Source organism: Vombatus ursinus, unplaced genomic scaffold, assembly GCF_900497805.2.
Source record: "Vombatus ursinus unplaced genomic scaffold, bare-nosed wombat genome assembly UNPS02009835.1, whole genome shotgun sequence".
NCBI classification, from domain to species: domain Eukaryota; kingdom Metazoa; phylum Chordata; class Mammalia; order Diprotodontia; family Vombatidae; genus Vombatus; species Vombatus ursinus.
The window spans coordinates 25,057,995-25,076,652 of record NW_020949613.1 but is presented as its reverse complement, the minus strand read 5'-3'; the positions used below and the strand labels follow the sequence as shown (position 1 = coordinate 25,076,652).

Below are 18,658 nucleotides of genomic sequence, written 5' to 3'. Positions count from 1 at the left end.
AAAAATCAACAGTTGTAAATAACATTCACTGTTCTATACTACAATGATAACATTCATTCTCAGACTTTAATTCTATTAAACATGAACTGGTTAGAAAAAGATATGCTACTTTAAATTTCTGAAACAGACATCCTTTAGAAATAGCTGTATTGTATAGAGACCTTATTCATCATAGCACGGGAAAAAAAAAACTACTTTTCACAGAAAAACACAAAAGCCAAATATAATTGGTGAGCTGCGTCATTTCCCACCTGGCTGTGCTACTCAGGACTTCATCAGAATCTCATTACATTGCAAGATCACATCAACCCTGAAACTCTTATCTCAGGTTCCTGACCCTGCTGCCAGCTCTCTCCCTCTCCCTCTAACTGGAGAGGATACAGGATGGACAGTGAAGAGCTCCTCCCAGATCCTACATTTAAGGAGGGTACTCAGAGCAGCCATCTTTTCATTTCCCACTCTTCTGGACTTCCTTATACCTCCAGAATACCCTCTCCTTTTTATCCTCCCCCTAGCTTTTCAGCTTCATTTTATGTGTGGTCCTCCCCAATTAGATTGTGAGCCCCTTGAGTGCAAGGACTGTCTTTTGCCTTTCTTTGTATCCCCAATATTTAGCACAGTGCCTGGTACACTGGAGGCACTTAATAAATGTCTGACTATCAACTACTGCAGAGAAGCAGTGTCATGCACCATACAATAAAACAGCACAAAATGTATTCAACTACAATTAGTATTACAGTACTTTATTTAATATAGATTACCACTCCCATAACAATGATTCCTCACTCTCCTCCATTCTTCATATCCAGTTAGCTATAGTCTTATCAAGTCTATATCCATATGTATATCTATATACACCTCACATCTTTCCCCTTCTTTCCATTCACATAGCCAACATCTTCTTAGTCCTCCTCATCTCCTGGACTATTTTAATAGCCTCAAACTGGTTCACCTGCCTCTATGCTCTTGCATATGGGGCTCCTTCCTCCCTCTGACTGTAGAAGGTAGGGAATGGATATCTGGAAGCTCCTCCCAGATCCTCCACCATTTATGGAGGTTACCCAAGGAATTCAGCTCATCGTTTCCCAGCTGGCTGCTTTCAGGGATATCATGATTTCCAGGAACTCATCATTCTGCATGATGAAACCAATTCTGAAACTCCAACCTCCTTAGTTTAGCCACAGGACATCATCATGCCACACAGCTACTGTCTTATGCCTTTCTTTGTATACCTGGCACTTAGCACAGTGCAAGGAACATAGTAGGCTTAATTAATGTTGATTGACTCACTCTGATTGACTCTGAATACAATGAGAAGAGAGCTATAGATGCACATTCGATACCAGGATGTTTTCAAACAACATAGATAAGAAATATCTATTAAATGCCTACTATGTTTCAGTCACTGTGCTAAGTGCTGGAGATACAAAATATGAACAAATATGTTCAAATTAGTGATGTACAGAATAAATAGGAACTAATTAACAGACAAACAGCACTAGAGTTAAGAGGGTCTAAGAAAGGGCTCCTGTGGAAGATGAGATTTTAGCTAGATTTAAAGGAAGCCAGAGAAGCCAGGAGTTAGGGGTGAGACAGGAGATCATTCCAAGCATGGGGATAGCCAGAGAAACTGTCTGGAATCAAGAGATGTAGTTTCTTGTTCATGGGACCACAAAAAGGCTGGATCAAAGAGTACATGTCAAGGAGTAAAGTGTATGAAGACTGGAAAGTTAGAAGAAGTCAAGGTTATGAGGGACTTTGTTATGAGAGAACTATGAGAAGATTTTGTATTTGATCCCAGAGGGAGTAGGGAGCTACTAGAGTTTATTGAGGAGGGGGGGATCAGCATGGTCCCTGTGCTTTAGCAAATTTATTTTGGTGGCTGAATAAAGGATGGATTGGAATGGAGAGAAACTTAAGTCAGGCAGACTCATCAGCAGGGTACTGTAATAATCCAGGTATAATGTGATGAGAGTCTGCCCTAGAACGGTGCCACTGTCAGAGGAGAGAAGGCGGATATATCGACAGGCCTTAGCAACAAACCAAATAGGGGAAATGAGAGAGTGAGGAGTTGAGGATGACACCTAGGTTCCAAGCCTGAAGGACAAAAAGGATGTTTTGCCCTCTACAGTAATAGAGAACTTAGGAGGGAAGAAAGATTTAGGGGGAAAGAAAATGAGTTCAGTTTTGGACATAATGAGTTTAAGATGTACATTGAACATCAGGTTCTAGATATAATTAAGTCACTGAAATAAGTAAAGACAAAAACCAGTCTTTTGAATCTTTCATCTGTGTACCATCTGCTTATTATTTGGTCCATAAAGTAAAAATGCAGATATGTATAAATAAGAAAATATCACATTAAGAAAATTATATAATAAATAAGCAGAGTCATGACTAAGAACTACAGTAATGGGGCAAATTCAGCCAGACTTATGAGGAATGGGGTGTGGGAGGTAGGAGAAGAGGGAGCAAGGGAAGAGATAAAAATAATCATTCAGATTATGGAATGTGAGAAGGCTGAGAAAAAGAGAGCACAGGATGTTAAAAAAGAAGAGAGGAGTTGAAAAAACATTAAGGCTGCTAGTGGCGTATAATGGAACAAGGATCTGAATAAAATGGAGTCAACTTTAAAGTAGCTGAATCATTCAGCAGGCGGATATGAAAACAGCAGTGAAAAACAAATATCCATGCTCCTCCTCCCAGCCTAGTGTGCCAAGGAGTACAAGAGAAGGCTTTGGAGGGAGTGCCAAGAGTTATCTTCAGGAGAAATCTAGGCTTCAGTGAGCACCAAGTGACGAAAAGAAGTTGAAAGTAAGAGATCAAAGTTGACAGGGTCATAAATACAAAGCTAGAAAGGACCTTAAAAATTATGTAGTTGAAACCCTTGAGGCCCAAAGAGGTAAAGTCACACAGATTAGCACCAATGGCAAAACATGGATTTAAGCTCAAGTTCTCTGACGAAATTCCACATTTTTCCCCTCCACCATGAAGGAGGATGGTTCTCAGAGGGCACAGGTGAAAGGGAGGGCAGCAGAGAGTCGCAGAAAGATAGAGCCAATTTTATTGGTGTCAATGGTAAGAAGAAGAGATGGTGAAGTTACCTTCACTGCTGATTCTCCCGGATGATCTTTTGTTGATCCCAAGAATCACTCAGGAGTATTCTTCAAGGAACAGGAGAACTTAACAGCTTAACCTCTAAGGTACATAGTGACAGCATGCCAGAGAAGGCATGGGAAACTTAAGAAAATATAAAAGTATATCAAACTTACCAAAACCAGCGATATCTAGCACTCCAATAAAAAATGATGATGTTTCAAAAGGAAAACACTGGTTTACTCTGTTCACCACATGATCAAAAAGATGACTATAGACAGTTTTTGCCAAAGCATCACGTGCGTTGTTGGCTTGCTCCACCTTCAGGGGTACTCTACAAAACAAATACAAAAATATTCAAACATTTCATAAAAATAATTCGAGGCATACAATATTACAGCCTTTGGATAAAACGCACAGTTAAGTCAATTAAAAAGGCACAGCATCATTAAGCCAGCATCAATTATACTTTTGTATAGCTCCATCATACAATTCTCCCACAAGGTCTCATTTCAACATTTCCGTGGGGTGTTGAAGTAACCGTGGATTCTCAAGAGTTGTGCCAACAGAGCACACACTCTGGGACGTTCTATCCTGCCAGAAAGGTTTCAAGTATGGCATCTAGCAACAGACCTACTCTGCTTTCCAAGGACCACTTCAGCACTATCTAAGGAAAGTAAAGCACTAAATAAGGTAGGCTGGCCACCTGGTGATGCATCCCTTAGCCAGGGTAACCCATGAAACAAAGACAAAAACAAAATGGCCCTCAGTCCTGAGCAGCCCCCTTTCCCTTCTTCAGTGGCAGGGACAAAGCAGCACAAAAGGGGGAAGAGGGTGGTAAGAATTACAATTTTTAAACATCTATAAACTTTAACTTGGCTGCTGTTATGATAAATGTGAGCTTCTTTTTAAAAAGCCAATCACTTCATCAATAAGTATTTATTAAATGTCTACTACGTAACAAGAACTGTACTAAATGATGAAGATGGAAAAATAAAAATGCAACTGTCCTTGCCCTCAAAAGAGATTTCATTGTTACAGGGAAGACAACGCATATATAAATAAATATATATAACCAACAAGTTATCATACTAGTGGAGGAACTGAATGATATCAATCTTAATATTCTCACTCTAAAAAAAATCAGAAGAAAAATGTTGTGGCTAAATGTATAAATTATTTAGAGATACTCCATGGAGAGACAAAAAAAAAAGTCAGAATGTTTTTTAGTACTCTCAAATGAAACAAGAAATATCATTTTATGGGACATATGGTCATCTAACACTGCAGCACTTAATCAGTATTTGGAACAACAACTTAAAAAAACACCAAAAAAATGATTGCTGCTTTTGTACTAACAACCACAGGGTATAAAGTGATAGAGAAACAATACAAGAAGTAGAACACTACAGCAGGAAGAACCAGAAAAGACAGCTGGCAGGAGGTGGTGTTTGAGCTACTTTAAAGGAAGCCAGGGATACCAAGAGACAGAGATAAGGAAAAGGAACATTTTAGGCACATAGAAGAGTCAGCACAAAGGCCCAGAAAGAGGAAATGAAGCATTACATGTAAGCAAAAGCAAGCAAGAAGAGTATGGCCAGACTGGAGAGTGTATGTAGGGAAGTAATGTATAAAAAAATGAGAAAGATAGGAAGGGCCCAGGTTGTGAAGAATTTTGAATGTTAGACAGAGTAGTTTGTATTTAATCCTTGAGGTAATAAAGTGCCAATGTAGTTACTGAATGTAGGAGTAGCCTTGTTAGACCTGCAGTTTAAGAAATTCATTTTAGTGGCTGTACTGCATTACAGTAAGGAGAAACTTTAGGCAGGAAGATGAATTAGATGGCTACTGAAATATTCCAGGCAAAATGATGAGGGCCTGAACTAGGGTGGTGTCTGTGTGACTGGAAAGAAGACATGCCAGGTATGTTGCAGAGAAAGAAATCACAAGATGTGAAGAACAACTGGATATATGGGATATGTGAGAGTGAGGGTTAAGGAAGCTATCCTGAATGTGAATCTGGGTGACTAGAAGAAGGATGAGGCATTCGATGGCAGGGGGGACGTTCTGAAGATGGGGAGGTCTGAGAGAGAAAGGAATGAGTCCTGTTTTGGACAGGTTGTATTTGCGGTACCTACAGGTCACAAAACTTGAAATGTGTAATAAGCAACTGGTAATTCAGGACTGCAGTTCAGAAGGAAGATTAGAGTTGGATAAGTCCATCTGGGAATCATCATCATCTATATATGTATATAATACTTTAAGGTTTGAAAAGCAATTTACATACGTTCTCTCATTTGATCCTTAAACAATCCAAATGATAAATGAGTTCACAGGAGCTGATGAGATCACCAAGTGAGAGAGTATAGTAAGAAAAAAAAAGAGGGCCTGGAACAGAATCTGGGGGGTTCTCATGGAAACAAGGATGAAGATTCAGCATACAAAACTGAGAAAGAGCTAGTCACATGGGTAGGGAAAAATAAAGAGAGAGGAGAGTCATGAAAAATCCAGAGAGAAGACAGTATCCAAGAGGAGAAGGTAATTAACACTAGCAAATGCTAGAGTCAAGAAGAATGAGGACTTAGAAAAAGTCATTAGATTTAGCAATTAAAGAGATCACTGATAACAAGAGATAACAGTTTCTATAAAGTGATACCAAAGTAGGAATCCAGATGATTTAAAATAGAGTAAGAAACAGTAAGACAGGTTTTGGTGAATCATAAAGTACATAAAGTGGAATAAAAAGAAAACTAGAAAGACAGGAAGGAGCCAGGTTGTAAAGAGTTTTAAATGTCAAAGAGAGGATTTTATATTTGATGCTAAGGATTAATATGGAGCCACTGAAATTTACTGAGTAAGGTTATCATATAGTCAGATCTGTGTTTTAGAAAAATCACGTTAGCAGCTGAGTGGAAAGAGTAAAGAGAAACTTCAAGCAAGAGGACCTACCAAAAAGCTATCACAATCATTCATCACCATGAGGGGAGGGTGTCTGAGTGGAGAGAAAAGAATGTATACATGAGATTTTGTGAAGGTAGAAACTATAAGACTTGATTGAATACGCAGAGTACAAGAAAGGAGTTAAGGATGAAACCAAGATTGCAAGCCTCGGTGAATGGAAGATGGTAGTACCCTCAATGAGAGTTTAGAAGAAGGGAGGGTTTTGGAGAAAAGTTTTGTGTTTTGTATATACTAAGAAGAAGTGGAGGGATTAAGTTTAAATTGCTTTCTCGGAGCAGCTAGGTGGTGCAGTGGCTAGAGCTCCGGCCTTGGAGTCAGGAGGACCTGAGTTCAAATTTGGTTTCAGATACTTGACACTTTACTAGCTGTGTGACCCTGGGCAAGTCATTTAACCCTGATTGCCTCACCAAAAAGCAAAAATAAAATAAAATAAAATAAATTGTTTTCCCAAAGTAAGCTGAAAAGAAGAAAGCTATTAAGAATAATAAATAGCATTCAGGAGAAAATCTAGTAAATGACTTCTTAAAACAGAGGCTTAAGCCTGTGTATAGAAAGTAGAAAACAAATGAGTAAATAGGGATAGATTGAAGATGAGAGAGGGAATGGACCTAAGGGTTAAGGCAATGTACTGGAGAAGACGGGAAAGAAGAAGATGAGGTTACATATACAGTTACTGGCCTTGAAAAACAAAAGGGCTGCCTCTTCATCAAAGGCCAGAATGAGGGAAGAAATAGGAGGGTTGAGGTCAAAAGGATATAATATGAAAAGGAAGTTCTAAACAAATGGCCTCAATTTATTTTTCTGTGAAGTATTAGGCACGGTCCTCAGCTGAGAAGGTTGAAGAGGAGGGATCACATGAAAAGGTCTGGAATGGATACTGTGGTAAGATAATGAATAAATTAGGCAGGAAAGAAAGGACTGGCTTGCTGCAGTGAGGACCCAGTTGAAATTAAATAGCACGAATGTGGCAGCCACAGTCATCACTATTTAATGATATCCTACATTTCCATTTACTATCATGTGAGTAGGATCAAAGAAGGTAGATAGTAGAAATAATCTAGGGAGGGTGGTTCTGTCAAGGTATGATTGAAGACAGGACAAAGGAATAAGTGATTCAGTACTAAAGAAAAGAGTTTAACTAGTTCACTGAGAGATAGAGATTGGGAAAGGAGGAGAGTATAGACAAAACAGAGAAGATAGCCCAGTACAGTACTGGAGGATTAAGGGACTGGAAATCATGATGAGAATGGAAAGCAGATTTAGGAGGAGTAAAGAATAAAGAGAATCTAAAAGATGAAATATCATGATCAAACATAGCAACTTCAGATTTCTCAAACATGGACATGATAAGATCAAGGGTACAACCATCCCCGAGTATGGCTGAACAAGACTTAGGTCCTCAAAGTTGAACAAAGTGAGTAAATGAGAAGAGTTGTGGCAGAAAGGAAGGCTGTGAGCCTGACACTCAATGCACTAAGAAAGGAAGGAGAATATCACAGAGGCCAGTAGGTAACAGCCATGAGGATCTGGATTACATGATAAATTTGGATTGCATTACCCTCAAAGGAGAAGGGACAGAAGTAGAAAAGAATCTGGAAGTAGCAATGGGGAATAAGAAGTATTCCAACTCCCCTTCACTGAACCATAAAGGGTACAGGGACACAGGGTCATCCAAAGGAAACCAAGTCTTCATAAGTACCAGAAAAGAAAAGAAAAAAAAGGAAATGGTATAAAATTCACAACTGAACTATTTTAATTTCTTAAAAGATTCACCTAAAGAAGTTATTGGATCTTAAAGATAACAAGAATTACTTTGCTTTTACATAAGGAAATCAAAAGGAAGAAGCAGTCTTCCCAACAATTTCCACTCTAATCTACCCATAAAATCATTCATTTTAGATATGCAAGAGACCTCAGCAATAATCTAGACTAACTCCTTCATTTTACAGATGAGGAAACTAAGGATGAATATCACAATTAAGCAAGTTTAATTGAGTATGGTAGGGAGGGTCTAAAGTGTAACTGCTGCTACTCATGAATGAGTTACACTGAATGAGGTCTAGCTAAGATCAGAGGATATGAGTAAATTGAGAAACTGGGAAGCCAGTGTGTTCAAAGGAGGTGAAGAGTTGAAGTAGAGAAAATGGCTATGACTCATATGCTAGACTTAGTGAAGGAATAGTGACATGGAAGTCTACAGATAACAGAAGCAAAGATATAGACTGACTGGGGTCATCTTTAAAGGAAGAAATGTAGTTGCTAAGTGATGATGACAGAGGAAAGATCTGAAAGTAGCAGTGGGGTCAAGGAGTATGACAATTCTTCCTCTTTGCCCTGTGTCACAGTGGGTGCCAAGAGATGTCTTTAGGAGGACTGATTTCATGAGCATGAAAATGGAAGAAAAGTGAGAGGTAGAGATTTAGGGCAAAGGGGATTATTTTAACAATAAAAGGTACTAAAGTGAAAGGATAAGGACTGAGGAGAGCTATGAGTGAGTTTACTATGAGAAGGGGATGGGCAATATGCCACTGATTCCCTTGCCTGCTCCTGCCCTCCACCCTTGAAACACTGATTTCACACTGATTCTGGACATCCCATAGGGCATAGGTGCCCAGGCCAGTCGGCACATCAGAATCAGTCTCCTAGGCCAGAAGATCCTGATTAGGCAGAGTATTCCTCAGAAGGAAGAAAGTACACCCTTCCTTTCCTTGAGCAAAGCTCCAGCCACCCCATCCTAGTTCCAGTTGTGAGATTAAAATTATCTGATGTACAGTCCCTCAATTCTCTTCTGTTACCCTTTGAATAATTTCACTTTGTCTTCCCCTATATTACTCACCTTTGTTCCAGTCTCAAAGAAAGAGGTACACCATTTTCCTTGCCAAACTGAACCCCTTCATCCACGCCCTTGGTCCTATCTTCATTTTTTATTCTTATCTCTTTTCTCCTTCTTATTCAAAAATTTTTGGAAAAGGAATCCACACCACCTGTCTCCACTTCTTTACCAACTATTTATTCCTCAATCCCTTACAATCTAACTTCCTCTACAAATATTATAATAAAATCTCTATAAAGTCACATCAATTAACATAGATCAAAGATTAAAAGTATAAGGGACCTCAGAGGCTATCTAGTATAATTTTACAGATGAAAACACTGAGGCACAGGGAAATTAAGTGACTTCATTTCCCTCCAAAGGCATCATTATCTTCTCCTCACCCTCTTATAAAGATAGGCTTATCACCAAGAAAATAGACAAGGAGATTGCTTCAGCTTTGGTACTCACAACTCCTCAGTACCCTAAGTTACCTCTGCCCCTCTAACTGGAGGACTGGAGGGTGGAGCAAAAACAAAAACAAACAAACAAACAAACAAACAAAAAAACTCCTCCCAACTCTCCTATTCCCTCCCTTTTCAGCTTCTTTTTCTACATCTTCCCCTATTAGACTGAAAGCTCCTTGAGGGCAGAGACTGTTTTTCATTTCCTTATTTGTATCCTCAGTACTTACCACTGTGCCTGGTACATAATAAGTGCTTAAATTTTTGTTATATTGTATTATATTGTACTTGCCCAAGGATACCAAAGGTAGTAAGGATCAGAGTCAGAATTTGAATCTAGGTCTTCTGATTCCAAAGCCAATGCTCTTCCTAATTTCATCAGCCTTTCTTGGGTCTCATTCTCTTTGACCTCTCTCTAGTATTTGACTGTAGATTACATCTTTCTTCTGGACTTTCTTGATTTCTATAACACTGTACTTTCTGAGTTCTCCTGAACCTTTCTAGTTGCTCCTTTCACTTTCCTTCGGGTCCCGATTCCTTCTCCCACTTCCTATACATGTGAATTCCTCAAGGTTCTGTCATTTGCCATCTTCTACTTTCTACCCTCTCCTCCTAATTCCATTTCATCTATTCCTAGGAGAATGGGCTGAATGTATACTGAAGCCCAGACATAACCTAGAAGTGGACTTATTTTTGCTTTTTAAAATAAACCTCTGATCCAGGCTTTTTGTGATTTAAGTGCAAAGTAGTGTGTGCCATAATTAATCAAAGTTATATTAGATATAAATGGCTGCTTTCACAAATGGTAAAAAACAACCAACTCTCTAATAAGTGTGTGTGTATGTCTCATACACAACACATACACATACATATTTCCCCTAGAATCTTATACATACTTTTAATTTGTTCACATTTTTGCAGGCTATTTAAGAAAATTTTCCACTGTAGTCATCTGACACCTCATCTGACATTGTTTACATTAAAAAATGTAAGCTATCTGTTTATTTTGAACCAGACCTTTGAATGATGTCTCCAATAGCTTTCTTATTCTATTTATTCACTTTAAGATACCAACTATTATACTAAATTCCTACTTTTGCGCCTTAGGAAAATGACCCTGGGTTCTTGGAAGACTACACCAGGTCCTGCTCAACTATATTTTCTGAAACTTTAAATGACTTCAAGGAACTGAAAGTCACCATTTATCTTGGGAAACTTTAAAAAAAAGTGTAAGAATTGTCTGTCACAGTTTTGAAGAACTGTAAAAGAAAGAATGAAAGTAAACAGTTTATAAAAAGGAAGACATCTGCAGAGGAAAAAATAATTACACTACAAACTTTTTGGCATATTTGTACTGGTTTAATTAACTTACTTTATAACTGTTCCTTTGGTGCCCCCTGCTGTTGTAAGCATGACTCTTGTGGTTAAACTCACTCGAAGATCATCTTGATCCAAACCCAGCAACTCAGCACAACACTCCAAAGACTGAGTAGATTTGTTCTTCAGGTTACAACCACCTAATCAAATATATCACATTTTTAAACTACTGATTAATTTGTAGTGAATGATGAATTTTAGGAGCCATTTCTCTAAAGTTCCTTTAATTATGGTTATCAATCAGACCCTCTGCAAAATTATAAAGCTGACAAATTCAACTGAAGCATCTTTAACCACCTACTGTATGCAAGGCAGTGTACCAAGTAAAGATAAACAGGCCCAGCACACAAGCAGCAGTCTATCTCTGACAAATAAACGCGTGATCACTGTCAAGTTGGTTAGCTTCTCAGTGCCTCGGGTGAAGACAATAAATTACACAGAGGTTTCTGATCTACATCAGTTGAGGGGTTTCCCAATTAGCCAATTCTCTTCTAATCAGGGTAATTTTCTTCATGTCACAGCTTCTCAATTTCATGTAATGAACATCATCTATTATGTTATAAGACATAGATCTAAATCTAATTTATGCTTAAATGCTTTCCAATTTTCCTAGTAATTCCTGTCGAATACAAAGGTCATATCTAGGTACATGTTTTATGGTTTACCAAACACTAGGTTATTAAGTCTAATTATTTCTGATTCTTCCTTGGCTATTCTACTAATTTTTTTAACTAGTTGCAAATTCTATGATAATTAGTGCTTTTTAATCTGAGGTCTGAAGTGCTATTACCCCTTCATTCCTGTTTTTTTTTTTTTTTCCCCACTATTGCCCTTGATATTCTATATCAGGGTTCTTTTTTATGTCATGGAATCCTCTAGCAGTGTGGTGAAGCCTATAGTCCCCTTCTCAGAATAATTTCTTTAAATGTATAAAATAAAATACAAGTCAACCTACTGAAACTGTATTAGGAAGATCACTTCAGCAACTAAATGGAGAATGGAATGAGGTGATACTTAAGGCAAAAAGACCAACCAGAAAGCTATTACAATGGTCCAGGTAACATCATAGTGCTGGCAGTGTCAGAAAAAGGACATATAAGACAGATGTTCTGAAGGTAGAATTGACAGAAATTGACAACATATTTGATATGAGGGATGAGAAAGGGGAATTGATAATACCTCATATGACAGGAATACGTTTTCCTGTTTCCCTGCAACAAGCATAAGTTTTCTCTAAAGACAACAAAGCACTCCAAGAGACCTGATTAGCCCCTGCCTTCTTTGATACAACTTCTTGGTTACATATGGGCATAGAAAGCCCCACCCAAAAGGAGTCAGGGCCCCTCTGATTTGGTGGATATCTGAAGACCATACAAGTCACCATACCTTGCCCAAGGTTAGGATTAATGTTTCCCTATAGAGATGGAGAGTGGAGGAAGAATGAGTCTATAAAAACTAAGTGCCATGGTGCATATCACTGTTAGGCTGAGGTAAAGTAAACTTCTTTTTGTTAACTGCTCAATGACTTGTGAGTGCCTCATTTCATCCCAACATCAAAACTGAATAAACAGGATACTGGTGTTAGCACTGCCCCTAATATCTAGGTTTCGAGCCTGGGTGCCTGGGAGATGGTGGTATCCTAAACAGTAATAAGGAAGTCAAGAAAAAGTGGGAGAGATGAGGGGAGCTTGGCAGGAAAGATAACGAGCTTAGTTTCAGAATGTTCAGTTTAAGATGTCTACATGACAACCAATTAAAGATGTCTAAAAAGCAGAAATACATGGTTGGAAATCAGTAGAGCTGCACAAGTAAATCTAAGAGTCATCTATAGGGATGGTCATTGAAACCACAGGAGTTGATAGGCTTACCAAGGGAAACAGAAGGAAAGAAGGACAGAGCCTTAGGAGATACTCATTGTTAGCAGGCATGATGTTAATGAAGATCCAGCACAGAAGATAGAGAAAGAATGTTCTGATAGATAGGAGGAAAACTAAGAGAGAGCAGTACCAAGAAAACCTACAGAGAAGAAAGTGCCAAGAGACTGATTCACAGTGTCAAAGGCTGCAGAGAGATCAAGAAGAATAAGAACTAAGAAAAGATTACAAGGACTGTCAATATAAGAGATCATTAGTAACTGTGTAGGGAACAGTTTTGGTTGAATGGTGAGATCAAAAGCCAGACTGCAAACAGTTAAGAAGTGAGAGGAAAGGAAATGGAAACAGTTATCATAGATGGCCTTCTCAAGGAGTTAGTCACAAAAGGGAAGAAGATCATAGGACAACAGCTAGTGGGAATGGATTCATCATGTGTGGATTTTTTGAGAATGGGGGGGACAAGGGCATATTTGCAGGCAAACTGAGAAACATTAGTAGACGCAGCAAATGATGATATCACTATCACTACCTTGCGATCTTCAAAAAACCATTTACTATCTCAGGGTTTCAGTTTCCCATCTGTAAAAAGAGGAGGTTGACCTCATAGGTCCCTTTCATTCTAAATCTATTATCTATGATGACACTAAATCTATGCCCCAATTAACTACATTTGCTTAGATGTCAACTCTGAAAGCAGGCTCCCCTAGAGAAGTCTCAAACTATTTTGATGCAGCCTCAGGATTAGATACCCAAGTATCATAAGCATGAGTTGGTGTCCAGCCAGCTTCCAGTTTATTAAATTTCCTCCCTGGGTCATATGGCCTTTGGCAAATCATCTCCTGTGAGTGAAAATTTTAGGCATCTCATTGATGATAATTTCCTTCTCTCTGAGAAGCCCAATGAACAGTCACAGATAAAATGACTCTTGGCTCACCAATTCTTCCAGCATTGTCCTTCCAGCATCCCTAGGCAAGAGTTGATATTGGTTCCCCCAAAGAACCCAATCTCCTATGACACTGTTTAGGAGATGGAAGGTCATAAAAAGTGTTTTCCATGTTCCCTTATCAGTCACTGGAAGAAGGCAGATTATCTAGGACTCCTACACAAGTATCTAGTGCTAAGAATGAACCTCATGCTCCCATTAAAGTACATTCCCTGGGAACACATGTTCTGAAAATCAGCACTCTTCTTCTTCCAAAAGAAGACTAGGACTTAAAATTATGAGGCATCAAGAATCTTTGTTTTCCTACCAGAAGTCTAAGGGATATGGGTGGAAAAGAGAGACTAAGTGTCAGGTAAGAAAGATCAGATTTAAGGCTGAGCCAAATATCCCCTATCTCCTAACTCTCCTTACCCTGAACTCTATGTCTTTTCACTCTTATCAAACTCCAAATCACAAGTCATTAATTAACACCCACAAAAATCAAGGATTCTATATTCTTGTTCAACAGTAACAAAGAGATAAGAAGGAAGCTTTGGATCAGTTGAAAGTACATTGATGCTGGAATCAGAAGACCTGCCTTCAAATCCCAACTCTGCTGTTATTTACCATATAACTTGGTCAACTCACTTTACCCAATTGGGTCTTAGTTTCTTCATCTATAAAAGGAGGAGATTGGACTAGAAGTTGAGTTTGAGATGCCTATGGGACATACAATTAAAAATGTCTAATAGGGGGCAGCTAGGTGGCACAGTGGATAGAGCATTGACCCTGAAGTCAGGAGGACCTGAGTTCAAATCCAGCCTCAGACCAAACACTTGACACTTACTAGCTGTGTGATCATGGGCAAGTCACTTAACCACAATTGCCTAAAAAAAAAATGTCTAATAGGCAGCTCGTGATGTGGGGCTATCAGCTTAGGAGACTAGGCTTGGACACATAGATCTGGGAATCAACTGCACAGAGATGATTAGAAACTGGTGACAAGACCCTGCATCCAAAGGCCTTGGAAATAAAAAGCATCACATCCCTCTCTCTTACTCCCTGCTCAGTGTAATGCCTGAAGCCATCTTTTAGGGGAGTAACCTGTACGGAGAAAGAGCTTCACAGTCCCAACATAAACATTAATTGCTGACCAACTGCTACCAATGGAGAAGTAAACTCAAGAGCTCTGGGAATAGCACGAGTCACCCAAACTACCAGCCCTGCTTCTAGCCTAGCACCTAAAGATATCACCCAAGGGAACAGCCTTTGCGGCAGCTAGGTGGCACAGTGGATAGAGCTCTGGCCTTGGAATCAAGAGGACCTGAGTTCAAATCCGGTCTCAGACACTTGACACTTACTAGCTGTGTGACCCTGGGCAAGTCACTTAACCCTGATTGCCTCACCAAAAAGCCAAAAAAAAAAAGGAACAGCCCATGTGAAAATGAAATCAAGCAAGTGTCTCTCCAAGTGTTCTGCCTTCTCAGCAGCCAAAGTTATAAAAGACCTGGAAACAAAAGTTCTCACCACCAAAGTCTTTGACATAGTCAAATGGCTCAAAAATAGATATCCTTTTAACAATGAAGATGCATTTATCATCTGTACCCTAAGGACCACTGAGCCTTTCTTACAACTGAAACTCCCTATATGTATTGTCTCCCCTTATAAAAATGTGAGCTCCTTTAGAGCAGGGACTGTATTTTTTCTATCTACAGCCCTAGGGTTTCTCACAGAACTTTGCACAAAATGGGCATTTAATATTTACTTTTTAATATATTCATTCGACTGAGGGAACATATATAAGTATGTTGAAATCACTTATCATAACAAAAACTGGGGTATAGAGGGATACTATGAGCCAGGCAGTGAATGAATCTATACATTAGGAAGCAAATTTAACCTCATAATTATTATTGAGACTTTATAGGATGGGACTTTTGACTACAAAATGGCTATGGAAGAGAATCTTATCCAAAAGGAACAGAAGAAATAATGATAGTGGAAGAGAAAAAAACAGAAATCAGATATAGAAATTCATCTATGTGAAATATGTAAAGGTATGGCAACCAAATGTTATGATGACTAAATGAATATTGACTTTGGAAGTTTTCTACATAATTCGTCCATTCTGCATCAAAGGTAGCATTACACGCTACCAAGAAACTTACAGGAGAGGATCATCTACACTCCACGACTACATGAACTGAGTTTTACCCATGTTGGGTATCTTATGATCACTTCAAGTGCTTTTCAATTCACTGATAAAAGAAATATCACAGACATCTACATACATCTAAAAATACCATGAGGTTTTGATTGTAGGTGCCAAAATATCACAAACAATTTCAAGACATCAAGCCTATAAATTGTGTATGTTTGTTTTATCAATTCTTTTATATACTAATGCTTTTTTGGATGAATTAGAACTCCCAGTTTCATTGTTCTATCAGTCTTGTTTTCACTGTATAGCAACTAAAATTTTCAATAATATGCTATTAGACTTAAAAACAGCTGATACAACAGTATTCATCTTATGACTTAAAATATGCAATAAAGATCATTTGAATTAATAACCTGAAGTGCTGCCAGTTTCCTCAAAATCAATATTTCCAAGATGCAGGACACCAGCTACGACCCTGAAAAGATCAAGTTTCTCTTCATCATCCAAACCAATCTTTTTCATGGCTGTGCACATCCTATTGAAATCACCATGGTCATCTAAAAGAGGATCTTTCAAGGAACCTGCTTTACGGTACTACCAAAAAAAAAAAAAAAGGACAACAATTATTTCACTTTGAAATTTTTAAAATTATAATAACAATAGCAGTTTAAAATAAAGCAATGCAATGCAAATTCATGCAAAATTAAATATTTTTAAATTACCAAGATTTTTTTAAAAATTAATTCAATAAAATGTTTTCCAATTAATTCGTCATTTTTAACCAAAAGCAGTGTAATGTTAGGAAACTTGACAAGGAGGAAGTAAAAAAACAAGAACATTAATTGATTCAGCTGGAGCAAACACATACATTAGTGTGAAAGAAATTAAACCAAAAAAAAAAAAGGCTATTATAAGTAAAGTGGCATCAAAATTTTACCACCAAGTCCTCTACCTCTAGGTTTTATACATACATTATCACTGGTGTCAACACTGACACTGGTAGGCAAGCAAAGGACTGATAAAGCTTCTCAAACCCTGAAACATTTTGAGGACTAATACCTTTTTTTCCAGTTTGTTATTCAAGTGGTAGATGAGGACATAATGCTTACTAAAAGGATCTACTGAAACACTTTTTGGAAACATTTGCATCTAAATGTGCCTGTCGATTAAAAGCAGTACCATGATATAAGAAATAGCAAATAATTGGAAACCATGCCTTCAAAGATCATGGAAGCGCATAGCATGAAAATCGCAGAATGTAGGAAGACAGAATAACTATGTCTGGGAATTTTCCAGAAGTTGATATTAGATAAGTTATTCAATCTTACTGTATAAAAAGTACTTTGCTGCTAAGATGTCATTGGTGAATAGCTTAAATATAGTCTAATAGGAAATACTGGCTGGCCTGACAGTTACACTTTTAAAAATATATATGGTTAATACATATTATTATATGTATTAACAGAAGAGATCATTTAGTCTTGCCTCTCATGAAACTAAGTCTTGAAGAATACCTTCAAACAAAATAATTTTTCTTCACGATTTCTGGAAAACATCTAGACATAACATTACAATGCGAGTGTAACTCAGAAAGAAGCAACAATAACAATTTCATGCAGAAAAATTAATAGAAAGCACAAATTACATCACTATGTCTTTAAGGTAAACTGAGAAATGCTATAAATTAAATGGTATTTGCTTTAATAAAAAAAGTTCTTCAAATTAAATATAAATGAAAACACTATTATCACGACTGCAGACTAAAAACTGCATGCATCTAAAAAGTAATCACTTCACACAGACTGAGGAAACACCAAGAGAATTAAACTATATCTTCTAATTATTCAAAATGATCACCTCATCTTCCTGATAATAAAGAAAAGACAAAAGGTAATTTTAAAACATTAATCCATTATCCATCTATGTTTGCAATCAAACATATTATCAACAAGATTAGGGACAGACAAAAACAAAGTACGCTCACTAAAGAACTAGAAATATTACATTTTTCTCTTCTCTTCAAATAGTGAAAACTATGTTTTATCTACTCCTATCCCATTTACTTCTTCCATTCACAGAACTAAGATTTCTAACCCTGATTTAAGGATCAGAGCAATGGAATAACTGAATTTCTATTATCTCAAGGAAAACACCTTCTATATAAAAGTGGTAAGTTCTAAATATGGCTCTTTGGGGATAAAAGATTACTAATGACAACCAGTTATGCTCTTTACGATTTCCTATTCAAATAAATAATTTTTTAAAAATTTGTCCAGACCTGTAATTTCATCAGTATGACCTCCCAGTATGAAAAGTCCCTTTGGAGAGTTGCCTGGGACACTAGGTCAAATGATTTGCCCTTGGTCATTCACATGTAACATATGCATGTTACACGTATGACTTGAACCTGTTTCCCTGACTCCAAAGCCAGTCCTCTAACATCTTGTTTCTCATTTTCTGTTTCGAAGAGGACACTGACATCAGGAAAGTGATGCTATGACTTGCCAAGTGAATCGTATTTAAGTCAGACAGATCTGTGCAAAGTCACCAACTTCACTCTCTCCTCCTGAGCCATCTGGATCCAGCAGCAAGATATAGATCAGGACAACTGCAGATGGCCCCAGATGCAGTGGGAGACTGGACTTTTTAAGCTAAGGTCTCTCCCAGGTCTCAGTTTGACTGAGGCCACACCCTTACCTGCTGGTGCTCTTCCCTGAGGATTGCTGAAACCTCGAAAGATATCTTGGGGTTGACAGGCTACATTTCTTTCTTAAGGACCATGCCTTAAACCAGGGGTGGGGAACATATGGCCTTGAGGCAACATGTGGTCCTCTAAGTTCTCAAGTGTGACCCTTTGACTTATAGGCCCCTTATATAGGTTTTGTTCTGTAAAGTTTAGATTCAGTCAAAGCCATACCTTGAGGATTTAGCAGGCTGTCTCGAGGCCACAGGTTCCCCACTCCTGCCTTAAACCCAAATCATTCTGGCTCT

General features: G+C 38.1%; 1 protein-coding gene across 4 annotated transcripts in view; it reads right to left on the bottom strand.

The window, feature by feature from the left end:
* Positions 1-18,658, bottom strand: part of MYO6 (myosin VI) — a 236,477-nt gene that overhangs the window by 70,232 nt on the left and 147,587 nt on the right. For all 4 annotated transcript variants that reach the window (XM_027852915.1, XM_027852916.1, XM_027852917.1 and 1 more), the window contains 3 exons: positions 16,081-16,261; positions 10,706-10,850; positions 3,273-3,430 (listed from right to left, as the gene is read on the bottom strand). In XM_027852915.1, the coding sequence (XP_027708716.1) occupies positions 3,273-3,430; positions 10,706-10,850; positions 16,081-16,261 (484 nt within the window). The remainder of the gene's footprint in view (positions 1-3,272; positions 3,431-10,705; positions 10,851-16,080; positions 16,262-18,658) is intronic.